The sequence below is a fragment of the Rousettus aegyptiacus genome, unplaced genomic scaffold (assembly GCF_014176215.1).
Source record: "Rousettus aegyptiacus isolate mRouAeg1 unplaced genomic scaffold, mRouAeg1.p scaffold_m13_p_12, whole genome shotgun sequence".
Taxonomy (NCBI): domain Eukaryota; kingdom Metazoa; phylum Chordata; class Mammalia; order Chiroptera; family Pteropodidae; genus Rousettus; species Rousettus aegyptiacus.
This window is the reverse complement of record NW_023416287.1, coordinates 74,231,053-74,243,719: the sequence shown is the minus strand read 5'-3', so window position 1 is coordinate 74,243,719 and position 12,667 is coordinate 74,231,053. Positions and strand designations below refer to the sequence as shown.

Sequence of the window (12,667 nt, the reverse complement as noted above, 5' to 3'; positions counted from 1 at the left end):
CAAGTAACAATAATGATTGAATGTGTAAAGAAAAAAGAAATTAGCAGGCAATACTGGAGAAACTGTTTTACAGTTGATTATGTGATTGGGCCATGAAGCTTGAATAATAGCTGACGATGCAAGGGCGAGAAGAGTGTTCTAGAAAGATCTTATTCAGAAGAACAATGGAATCAGGTCTGAATTTTAAGAAAACATCGTTGACCGTGTTGATGATTAGGAAGGGGAGAGGCTGAGATCAGTTAGGAGGCTTACTGCGGTTGGGTTTTGGTCCTATAAGTCATATTGAAAGATAAAATTAAAATTGCTATTCAGCTGAAATTCAGAGATAAATCTTTAAAGTCCTTTTTTGATAATAAGTAGATCTTATAGTAACATTGAGAGTTTATTTAATCCTGTGCAAGTGGACGAATTTGGTCTGATGGGTGTAATGAGTCAGACCTCCCTATTCCCATTGTACAGAAGCCTCGGTGTGAGAAAGCCACAACTCTATTCCATTAAAAGAAATGTACCCAACTCAAGGAGAGCTAGGAATAGTTAGTAAAAATTATACCTGTTGAATAGTTTCTTCACACACTCAGTGAAATTGTTTTCTATTTTCGAATGTAAAGACAATATTTTAGTAACCAATTCGTTCGCAGTTCTCTTATAAAATGAATTTACTCTTTTTCCTGTATACTGTCCTCTTTCGACATCTTAATTTTTTAGAAAGACCCATTTATATTACCAGTCTGTCTATTTTTCTTATTTAGAAAAAACAAAAAACAAAAAAATAGAAGAGCTGCTCTTAGGAGCCTTTCAAAAGGTTTTTTCCCCCTTACTTTTATATTCTGTTTTAAACCACAACTATTCTGTGTAAATCCCTCTGGAATAGATGGCTTTGGCAATGATGGGGTGGAGGTGCTGTTTCTAACTAGTTTACCAAATGACTGCTGAGATCTGTGTGTTTGGCTTTCCAAATGAGCAAAGGTTGGAAGATAACAACTAATTGAGCATGTTCTGGTAAATAAGTCACTCTTTTACACCAGCTTAATATATCTGTTTTTTAAAGTATCACTTGGCCACACCGCTGCAGCCAGGGAGCTTGCAGTATTCCTACTTTGCTCTTACCAAAGTACTCATGTACCACATCCTAGCCTTAAAAGCTAAATACCATCCAGTCTTCCTCCTGGTCCCTTGAGATCTGCCACAGGATTGTAAAATCTGCCTGGAGAGCAGCTAAGATTAAAGCCCTGTTGCTCCCTTGACCGCATTTGCATTGCCATTCCGGAGGCTTTCACGAGTGCGTGTCTGTGTCCCCCTCAGACGTAGACAGCCAGACCCGCCACATGGCCCTCAGCAGCCTCTTTATGGAAGTCCTGATGGTGGTGAACAACGCGACAGTTCCAACGGCAGAGTTCCTCCGGGGCAGCATCCGGACCTGGATCGAGCAGAACGTGCACGGGCTGATGGTGCTGCCCCTTCTGACAGCGGCCTGCCAGAGCCTGGCTTCCGTCCGCCACATGGCCGAGACGACAGAAGCCTGCATCACTGCCTACTTCAAAGAAGGTGAGAGGACGGTCGTCTCATGCTCTCCATGTTTCGGGAAGGTATTTTGTCTATTTTGTGAAGATCTGCAGTCAGCATGAAAACCTATGACCCATGTGTGTTGCTGCAACCGTGTTTCAAGGGAGGGAACTTCTAATTTATTTTGCAATATCAGGCATGCCCTTTTATGATAGGTAAATTGCATATGTAGGTCACAGGCCTCGTCATAGTTCTCAAAACAAATGCTATAAGCCAGAATCTATATAATAATGATACACTACATTAATTTTCTTTAGTTTCTCATTTGTTAAAATGGGTTTTCATCGAAATCTTTTTGTTACTTTTTGTCATATCTTTTAAACTGTAACGCAGAGATCCCCCTATACGTACATACCCCCACAATCTCCCTTTTATTTTTCTTGTTCTCCCTCTCTAAACTCTCACATTCTGGAAACAACCTGGTCTGGTTGAGAACTGTTGCTCAAAAGAGCACTTCTCAATTCCGACAGGTAGATGTGCGTCATAGCGCCCACAGCAGGAGAGAAAAGGGTCTTAGCGAGAATGCCAGGAGGCACTTGGATTCTGCCCTTTCTTGACAACGCACGAATCCACATGGGAGGTGCTATGCATGTCACCATGTCACCCCACCCTCACTGCCCCCAAAGGATTGAGAGCCATGAGGATAACACCCCTGCTCCAAATTCATTTGTGTTACTAAAGTCAAAATTATCTTCAATTTGTGAAACATTTTCAAGGATTTCTTTTGAGATATGAGTCAAACTAAGCATAAGTAAAAACATGATGGCTAGAGAAATGGTAATGTCCCCTGGAACAGCATAAGTATAACATACTTAAAAATGTTATTAAAGTTGAAACTCTTAGATGACTGTTACAGGCAGTGCTACCTGTGGTTTTAATGATCATAATATGATGAGAAAGGTGATTTATAAAAATGCAGCACTGAATTCTGATTTCTCAGCCCTCAATAGTGGCGAGCCAGGACACAGGCATTTAGCATAAAGGCTTTCCAGCCTAAGCTGGGGGGCATGTTCCGCTTTTGTGGCTCCAGGGCTAATGCAGGCAATGTTTTCTTGACATCAAGCTTATTAAAGTGAAGACATTTATTAGAGTAGTTAAATAATTTGAATCTGGCCCTTACCTTGCTGCCTCTTCTTGGTATTTTTTTATTTTTTAGGCTCCCTCAATCAGCATTTAGGATGGGGCCCCATTCTGGTGTCCCTTCAAGTTCCTGAGCTCACCATGGAAGAATTTCTACAGGAATGCCTGTCCCTTGGCAGTTACTTGACTCTTTATGTCTACTTGCTGCAGTGTTTAAACAGCGAACAGACGCTAAGGAATGAAATGAAAGTGCTGCTTATCTTAAGCAAGTGGTTGGAACAGGTCTATCCAAAGTACGCTGGCCGTCTGGCTGCTGTGTCAGACTCACTGGGTTTGGGTAACTTGGAATGTGGGGTTGAAGTAAGAGCCCATTTAAGAACCAAGTGACATGTTAAAACAGACAAGGTTGTAAGGCACAGTGACACTTGTTTTAGAAAGATGTTTACATGCATGGGCTAATTTTCTGAACAGGATTTTTTATTTCCTAAAATGGACATTTTGAAGTACCAGCCTTTACGTTCCTTATCAGTTCATTAGCGGTAACAATATTTTCCTCATAGTGTTGTTATGAGGATTAAGTGAAAGAATGTAAAGCTAGCACACAGCGTTTGGCATGTAGTAAGTGTTCAATAAATGATAGCTGTCACAGTCCCCCTACATTATTAATATAATAAAGTTTTATATTATTAATAAATAGCTATTACCCGGTAGCCTAAGTTTTAAGAGTACTAAATACCCCTTAGACTTACAACTCAAGTGTGGACTGTCAGTTAAATGGGAATATAAAAAAAACCCCACTTGTAATTTTATTTTCCTCCGGGGCCTCCCCTCAGGTCTGTGCAGGAAGAGGCAAAGCTGTTTTTGTGGTGGCACCAAGTCCTGCAGCTGTCCCTGATCCAGACGGAGCAGAATGACTTGGTCTTGACGGAATCTGTCATTCGAATTCTGCTCATGCTTCAGAGCAGGCAGAGCCTGCTGGCTGAGGAGAGGCTCAGCTCCGGGATTCTGGGGGCAATCGGGTTTGGCCGGAAATCGCCCCTGTCCAACAGGTAAGGAGGCATCTGTCTCTGCTCTTCTAAATGGGCCTCAGTGTCTGCACCTTCTTAGGGGTTGTGATACTTTAGTAGGTTTTTGGCTTAGGGGCTGGATTTCCCCCAAAGATTAGGGGAAAAAACAACCAGAGCCTGACTACATCTTTATATTTTTTTAAAATGTGTTTTATTCTTATTTTAAAACAACTTTGTTTTTATGCTCAAATAATTTTTTTAAAGTATTATCTCTTGTTGTATTTTGATTTGTAGTCTGGCCACACTACTTATTTCTTTTCGGCTTGGAGCCGGTGATGGTTTGCAAGGGTAGGTTGAGATACCCCAGTCAGCTTATTCATTGCATGCTCTTTGTCAGGGCAGTCAGGTCCTGAGTGGGACTCAGTCTACTAGAACCGTGAAGTCAAGATGAGTTAGAGTTAATTGATAAGAAGGATAAGCACTGAGAAACAAGTCTAAGTTTTCTTGCTAAAAATTCCAAGGTGTGAAAGAATTTGCCATTAGCCTCCTGTTTTCTCTCATAATGTTCATTTGCATCGTGGGTTTGTCTGAAGCCTTTACCAGAGTTGAAGAGTTTCTGTAGCGTTCTGATGGCAGCATTCTTGTAGACTAGCCCATTCGTTTTGTTGCAACTTCGGGAGCCACCTAATTCAAACCAGTTAACATCATGTTTCTTTGTTCATGGTAGAATTTATCAGGACTATGTGATTCTGATTTACTTCAATTGTGGTAAAATACACATAATGTAATATATTATCATGATAACCATTTTAAAACATACAATTAATTCAGTGGCATTTAGTACATTCATAATGTTGTTGCAACCATCACTAGGGTGATTTTTATCCCCCTCAAAGCAAATCCTATACCCATTAAGCGGTCATTCCCTGTTCTCCTCGCCCCCAGGTCTCTGGCAACCACTAATTGACTTTCTGACTATTTATGTCCTATTCTGAATAGTTCGTAGAAATGGAATCATATAATGTGTGGCCTCTTGTGTCTGGCTTCTCTCACTTAGCATAAAATTTAAAGACTTATCCATATTTTAGTGTGTGTCAATATTTCATTTCTTTTTACAATTGAGTATTATTCCATTGTATGGATATACCACATTTTGTTTATGCATTCATCAGTTGATAAGCATTTGGGTTTTTAAACTCTTCTGGCTATCGTGAATAGTGCTGCTGTGAAATTTGTGCACAAGTTTTTGTTGGAACACCTGCCTTCAGTTCTTCAGGGTATGTGCCCAGAAGTGGAATTGCTGGGTCATATCATTCGTTACTCTATGTTTAACTTACTCAGGACCTGCCAGACTTTTTCACAGCACCTGCACCATTTTTTATATTCCCACCAGCAATATCTGAGAGTTATTATATATTTTTGCCAACACACTCTTTCATGAGTCTGAATTATGCTTACTTACATTGTTTGGGTGGTAATAATGGAAGGGAAGAGTAAGGCTCCTTCTTGATGATATTTAAGATTTTTCTGAAGAGGCTTAAAAACAATAGCAGGTCTGGAAATGTATTAGTTTTTTGTTTTTTAATAGAAAATATGATATTTATTTTAAAATGCTTACTTTATCATAGCCATTTACTTCTTCTGATCTCTCCCTAACACCTAAGGTTCCGAGTCATTGCCCGAGGCATGGCTGCCTTCCTTTCAGTTCAAGTTCCTGCCGAGGACCAGATTCGTTTGAAGCCTGGCTCTGAATTATTTCTCACCCCTAAAGCTCAGCAGGTCAGTAAAAAAGCTTTACAATAAAGGGGTAGAAGTTTTCTACCAGGCCCTCCCTAGGGGGTGGGAGGTGGCAGCTGGAGTCTTCACACATGACTACTGGTGATCTGCAGTAGTACAGTGTGTCCTTTGGTGCGCTTTACTCACTGGAAAATGGGTGCTGTGCATGCCTGCCTCAGATTTTAAACCAGGTTTTGTAAAGGTGCTTGCCTAGGGCAGCATGACACCACTGTAGAAGAAGCAAGACCATAGACAAGCCAGTCTGGAATAGAATTTGGTTCTGATGAACGTGACGATGCGCTGACCTGCCACATGCCGGCCACGGGGGACTGGCATGGAAGATGTGGCCATGGTTGAGAATGATGGAGGTTAGCTGAGCTTTAACTAAGAACCAAGGAAATAGTTCTTGTTTTGTGAATCTGGAGGCTGACCACTGTTGGGTGATGTTGGAATAACCTACCGAGGTCAAACTGATAGCTGTGAGAAATTATAGTTTGTTCTAAAAATGTGGAAGTCCACATGGTAGTGGTCCCATTCCTGTTAACTATTTTTACTTATAATCAGACTGGCCAGACAAAGATGTACCAAATGTAAAATGATGGCCACATTTTTGAGTGCTTACTACATGGCAGGCATTGTTCTAAGTTTAACTCAATTGATGCTAATGGCTTAAAGTTTTAACTCATTTAATCCTTATAACAACCTTAAAACATAGGAACTTTTATTATCTTTATTTTATGGATGAGGAAATGGAGACAGATTTGTCCCAGATCATACGGCTAGTAAGCACTGGGGCTGGGGTGCGGGGTTCGCTCAGCCAGTCTGGCTCTGGGCGTCACGCTCTTGCCGCCCTGCAGTGCTGCTCCTGTGCACATGGTAAACACTTAGACCCGTAGCTCTTCTTCTTTTGCAGCTTTGTAATGTCTCTGCCAGCCACCCACGGGGGGGTATCTTGGTTATTAAGAGCGAAGATCAAGTGATATAATCAGCAGGTTCTTCACCAGCATCTCTGTTTATAAATAGAGTGCCGATACTTGTTACAGATAACTAGACAACTGCTCTTTGAACCCTTATGTCGTGTATGAACTGTCGCAAGTAGGCAGACGAATCTCCCGAGGGCTGGTTGTAAAGTCAGCAGGGAGCATTTCAGACTTGAGAAGTCTCTCCTGTCACTACCAGTCCCTGGGGCAGGGCTTTCGCTTTAGCTGTGGCCTGCTGGTCTCCCACACCTTGTGTCTCTGCCTGTATTTCTTTAAACATAAAGTACCTATATATACTTGTCATCAGGATTTTCAGACTTGAAAAAAGTCATCTTTTTATAAAACTATTACTCTTAGCCAAATTGTCACAGTAGACCATTTTGGGGGTTAAATTAAAAAAATAAGAAAGGGGAGAACATGGATACTGTGTTCATAAAGGTGCTTGTCTCCATTGATTCCTATTCTTAGGCTGAACTCCGTTCACACAGCAGTTAGCCCGGTACTAAAATCCCTTTAGTTGTTTATTTTCAACCCTAAGACTTCTGTCTTCCACTCCTTGGTAATTTATTTCTAAGCTGCCACTTCATTTATCATCTTTAAAAAAAAAACCTTCTCCCTCCTTGTTTACTGAGCCAACCAAATTCCATCTTGTAATCTATACTTTCTAGTGCAGCGGTCCCCATAAATGACAGGAGAAGGAGCAAGAGACTTCACAGTTCACATTCAGAAACCTGGCGGTGGGTGGACTTACATGGTTGGAAAATATAACTCCTCACTCTCAACCATTCTTTTGATTTTTTTGATTGTTTTCTTTACCCCTAGCTTGACGGAGAGAAAAATTAAAATTAGGAAATTAAAAAATGCTTTGTTTATTCCTGAAGAGAGGCATGGGAACATCGTTGTCATTTCTCTGGGACAGAAACTGAAGTGACTTGATCTCTGTTTTACATTTGTTGACTGACAGGTTGATCTTATTGCTTACCCTCAGCAGCACTTAGCCACTGGTTTCTTTTGAATTTCATTCATTCAGACATTTTAATACTACATTATTATGTAACCTAAAAACAAACCCAACAACAAATTAAACAGGCCTCACAGGCAGCTGGTGCCTGAGATTTCCGGTTGGGGCTCCAGGAAGAGAGGCAGCGGATGATCTGGTGGGGAAGGCTCCACGGCTGGCAGTGGCGGAGGAGGACAAGGCAGTAAGGCCAGCCTGGCCGCAGCGGCGACACTGCGAGGAAGGGTTGGAGAGTAGCACAGGCCAGGAAGAGGGAAGACTGGATGTAGGTGGCCAAAGCCCCAGAAGCTGGGTCGCTGGTCTCCTTCTGCTTGTGGTTAATTGGTGCCTGCCTTTGGGACTTCTAATTCCAGTTCCGTAGGCTCCCCCAGAGGCTTACAGTTGTTATCAGGTAATAACAGTAGGTGTGCAATACCTGCTTGGAATCACATTATATGCATCTAGGTAGGTGGTTAACCCTTTTGTCTTCCCTGTTTTTTAGGCTCTGAATGCACTTGAATCCTTGACATCAAATAAGCAGTATGCTGAGTACCAGGATCAGATATCACAAGCCATTCAGTTTATACAGCATCCTGGCCATTGCCTCCAAGATGGAAAAAGCTTCCTGGCTCTTCTCGTTAACCGTCTCTATCCAGAAGTGCATTATTTGGACAACATACGATAGTAACAATGAGACTCTTGAAAAATCTGTTGCTGTTTATGTTTACATTAACCTTGCTGTTGCACAAGTAACTTTACTCAATTTCACTGTGGAGCTCAGTTTGGCCAATGAAGTAGTTGACTGAGATGCAAGGCAGACATTAGGTAATTCTGTTGTGCATGTGCACGTGTGTGTGTGTGTGTGTGTGTGTTTAGCTCTTAAAACTTTTCCAGGGACTTTTCAGTTTTTACATTACTCCAAAAACAGAAATTTAGTAAGTTCCACTTGGAGACAGAACCACTTTCAGTTACTGAATATCTCAGTCACCTCGCAAAGTCCCCAGCTGGGGTTCACTGTATATCTCCACTGCTGTCCTCTCCTGTTTTGTTTAAATGTCACAACGCCCCTGCCAGATCTAACTATTTTCAGAATCATGTTGAACCCTCACATGTGAACCCCATTTGTGTTCCTTCAAAGTAAAAACAAGCTTTGAAAATTTCTGCGTATGTCAAATATGGGGAAATACATCAGCTTAAAAGTACTGTGTTATTTCTCTCAGGAGAGAGGTAAGAATGCTGAGATTAAGTGAGTCGCTTTCTAAAATGTGACCACTTGATCCTGAAGATAGTGGACAGCAGAGATGGTGACAAGTCTGTTTGATGCAGCTGTGTGTCCTCATGGCGCAGGAGCCAGCCACCTAACTCGGGGGTGGTGTGCTGACAGTCTGTGATGAGCATACTGTGCACAGATGTGTTTTGCTTGGTCCACATGGGTGGAAAGTAGAAACAGGGCTTACTCTCTCCAGTCAGGTAGATGCGCATTCCCTTTTGTCCTATCGCAGCCCGTTCCCTTATTCACATCACTACTCAGACCCTGTAGACATCTAAGTTTACAACTGTTGATAGACACCCAGTCAGATATCTGAAGGTCCTGGCTGGCGTGCGGGGGTTGGGGGGTGGCGGGGAGTGGGGATCAAGAGACAGAGAACCTGGGTCTCTGTTCCCTGCTGTTTCTTCACTCCATTTTGAAACTCAGACTAAGTTAGCAAACCTGCTGAAACACTGGTCGCTGGAAACTAGGTCAGGTCAGGAGACTTCACTGAAATTTGCATTTTTTCAATAGCCATGTGCCTTCTGTTGTTGTTAATAGTTCATTCATTACCAAAGCCTGTCGGTAACATTGCCTTATTCTGTTGCCATCTTCTTGCCCTTGTCATTTCCCCCAGGAATTAGCAATTTGACTTCCGTTGTCATATTCATAATTCTCTTGGCTTGCGTAATGTGTCTTTTGCTTTTGGGTTATCTGTAGCCCAAAGATATTTACCTAAAAATGTCTAGACAGTCACTGAGAGCTTTTAGCAGGGGATAGAGATACAGGTTAACAGAGTGATAAGCTCTTCAGATATCCGTGCAGAGTGCTTCCCGAACATTTGAAAGTGTGTAGGAGCCGTTCTTCATTTTGAACTTTAGTCGGATAGAATAGTTCTGCCTCGTAGACATGATCTATACAAAGATCGCCCCTGACCTGGGCCACACAGTGTCCGTCTCAGACGGGCTCATCTCAGCTGTCCTTGTGTTTGCCTCTCTCCGTTTCCAGAACCAGTCTTCCTCCCTGCGCTGTGTATAAGAAAATTTTAGAAGCCACGAACAGTTTAAAGGCTGGTTTGGCAACAAAGATTTTATGACAAGAAATATTTTGTGCTGTTTTCTTTGAGGAAGAGGTAATTATTGATATCCTAGAATGTGAAAATTTTGAGTGACGGTATGTACATTTTAAAGAAAATTATGATTGATTGTTAATCTTTGAAAGTTTATAATATAATGTATTTGATCTGTAAAAATTAGGAAAAATAAAATCAGTCTTTGTAGCTGGTAAGACTCCGATTTTTAGGGATATCACACACTATCTTGTACAGTTTTTCAGGAGTTAAAGTCAGTGCAAACATATCTGATGCCTTCTATTTTATTTGACAATGTAACCTGATTATCACAGATAGTTGTTCAGCGTGCTTCCTTTTTAACTCTTTCATGCTTAACAGTAGGTTTGCTCACTGCATAGGCTCCTCTGAGAGGCTCTGGGCTAAGAAATGCTTTAAAGACACGGAGATACTTCTGAAGGTGGCGATGCTGCTGTAGCCTCCTGGGAATTAATAGATCAGTGGTGACCATTGGCTTTCGGGAATGACTTGCCTTTGCTGGCAAAAATAGCCTCCAGAGAGCACAGGGCCGGTTCCCGAGATGGTCCCCAGTGCTACAGGTGGATACTTGGATCAAGCAAGACCAAGTCCACCTCTGTGCCAGGCAGTGTCGAAGGTGAACTAGCATAGACCGCTCCCCTGCACGTATCTGTCAGTGGCATGGGTTCAGATAGGGATGTGTGTGAGCCTCCCAGCCTCAGCGTAAAGCACCTCTTTGTCTCCACTCATCTCTCTCTACCTTGCAGTACCCAGAAGAAGGATCTGGGAGGCACACTTGATCCTCCGCAATGTCCTAACTCTACTGCCCTGATCTGGGAGGTACAGAATGCTGAGGGAGGGAGGGGCTGTGGACATCTGCTCAGCCTGACAGGAGCTAGGACCCAGCCCTGCATGTTCCCAAAGCTCCTGGGCATGCAGTGGCCCCCAGTCCCTGGGCATGGCTCATTTCACAGTCCGATGATCAGTTCGTTGGCCCAGTCATGTCTGCCTCTCTGAGGTTGTGCCTGACTCTCAGTTCTCTAAGGTGGGGGAAGCCCAGTCCAGAAATGAAATGCCCCCCAGAGCAGCCTAACCTCCCTTTAGCCAAGTGCCAATGCTGTTTCAGTCAGTCACCAAAATCACTGTCCACATTGCACAAGTTGGAATGTTCATGCCCTTTCTTCCTTTTGAATGAAGGTGATACACAGTTTTTTTAATCCCCAAATTAACAGTTTCTTCTGGAGTAGGAAAATGTTGTGGAATCATGACTTTTAAAGTCAGCTCACCTAGTCCCTCCTCTCACCAGCCCCAACCCTCCACCCTCCTCTTGCCCCTGGTGGGCAGCCCAGGCGGCCACCGGTGGGCTGTTTGTAGTTCTGCTTTATGTTAAGCCCAAACTGGCCTCCTGGAAACATCGGTCCTGGTCCTGCTGGAGTGGGCCAGACTGGGCTGCACTCCAACCCTTCCGACAGACCTGTCTTCAGTTGGGGATCTCATCACACTGCTGACCCTGCCCGCCCACCCCTCAGTCCTTTTCAGTGCCTTTAGTTTGGTCTTTGTCCCCACTATGTCTAACTGGGCTGCACTTTGGGAAAAGTGCCCAAAGTAGCCCCTCTTATTCTGAAAGGGCTGTGCCTGGGGTTAGCAAGGCCAGGACTCAGGTGGGACAAATGAGGCACCAAGGGCACAAATTTAAGGTGTAACTCACCTGCAGATGCTTCTCCTTACATTCTGTGCCCCCAGCCTGGTTCCTGCCCTGGGGGTTGGTCACACTACTGTAGGCTAAGCAGTGAGGTTCACTTTCTTGGACTCTCGGATGCCACTGGCTCTCAGCCACTGTGCCCTGGGGTTGGCATATTCAACGGCGTGTGCAAACTCCAGACCTGGGTTTAACATCAGTTGCTGCTGAGGACAGGTCTCCTCATCTAGCTGCGTGGTGGGTCTGACAGTAAGGCTTTGCACTTCTTTAAAACTGCCTGCTCCTCATTTTGGATCAATTTTATAGCTTATTTTGAGGTAGTAGCTGAATTTTTTCTGTTAACTTTGTCTTACTAAGCAAAAAGGAGAGTATAATGTTGGAAATAAGTGTGTTGCTTAAAAAAAAAGAACTCTGCTGGAAGCTTCAGTTTCATGTAGGTAAAGCTGGGTGAAGTTCTCGGCCTACAGCCAGGCCCTACTACTGACCTTGCTCTGGTTCGTGATGAAATTCACACATTGCAGAGGCATCATGTCCTGTAGAAGCTATAGTGAAGTTTCCTTCAGTCTGAATAGGTTTCCGATTTCTGATGACAATAACTTGAAAAAAAGTAAACAACCTGACCCTCTTTCGGGATAATGAAATCACTAAGGAATGTTATTTATTTAATGTACAGATAGAATATCTCATTGAGCACTGAGGGGTAGAACTTATTTTTCTTTCCATGACTTAAAATCACTTATGTGGCGCAAATACTTAAGTGTGTTCAGCTCTTTCCTTCCCACATAGCGTAGTATGGCCTCTAAAAACCACAACTTATTTTGGTCATTAATATGTAATGTTCATTTATTTACTGTTCACCATTTTACATGTTTGTACAAAAAACAAATTTTTATATAATTTTGAGAAAAAGGAAGAAACGAGAATTAAGTAAATTGCAAATAAATTAGATTCAAATTTAATTTACATGTGGACGTGGCTCGTTTTTGACAAGTTGGTTGGAAGATCTTTTCATCCAGCATTAGAAAAATGTGAAATTAGAAAGCTTACAATGGGTAGGATGTATTCTGCGACATTTCACCACAATGGGTGAGGCCTCTAGTTCAAAGAGAATTTAAAACTTGGGGTTTAAGTGTTAGCAAAGACTGGAGGCCACCTGGTGATCCCAGAGAGCTCGGGAGAGCCCTGAGGGTTAGTAATGTGACCGTGACCTTTGGTAGGAGGGATGTGGG

General features: G+C 42.7%; 1 protein-coding gene across 4 annotated transcripts in view; it reads left to right on the top strand.

Annotated features, from left to right (window-relative positions):
* EPG5 (ectopic P-granules autophagy protein 5 homolog) overlaps positions 1-12,397 on the top strand; it is an 89,459-nt gene extending 77,062 nt beyond the window's left edge. For 2 of the 4 annotated variants that reach the window (XM_016147787.2, XM_036230012.1), the window contains exons 40-44: positions 1,303-1,545; positions 2,720-2,936; positions 3,477-3,692; positions 5,315-5,429; positions 7,906-12,397. In XM_016147787.2, the coding sequence (XP_016003273.2) occupies positions 1,303-1,545; positions 2,720-2,936; positions 3,477-3,692; positions 5,315-5,429; positions 7,906-8,088 (974 nt within the window). In that variant the 3' untranslated portion in view covers positions 8,089-12,397. Of the gene's footprint in view, positions 1-1,302; positions 1,546-2,719; positions 2,937-3,476; positions 3,693-5,314; positions 5,430-7,905 lie in introns of those variants that run through there. The other 2 variants (XR_004953713.1, XR_004953714.1) reach the window with 2 other exon arrangements.
* Positions 12,398-12,667: the final 270 nt, after the last annotated feature.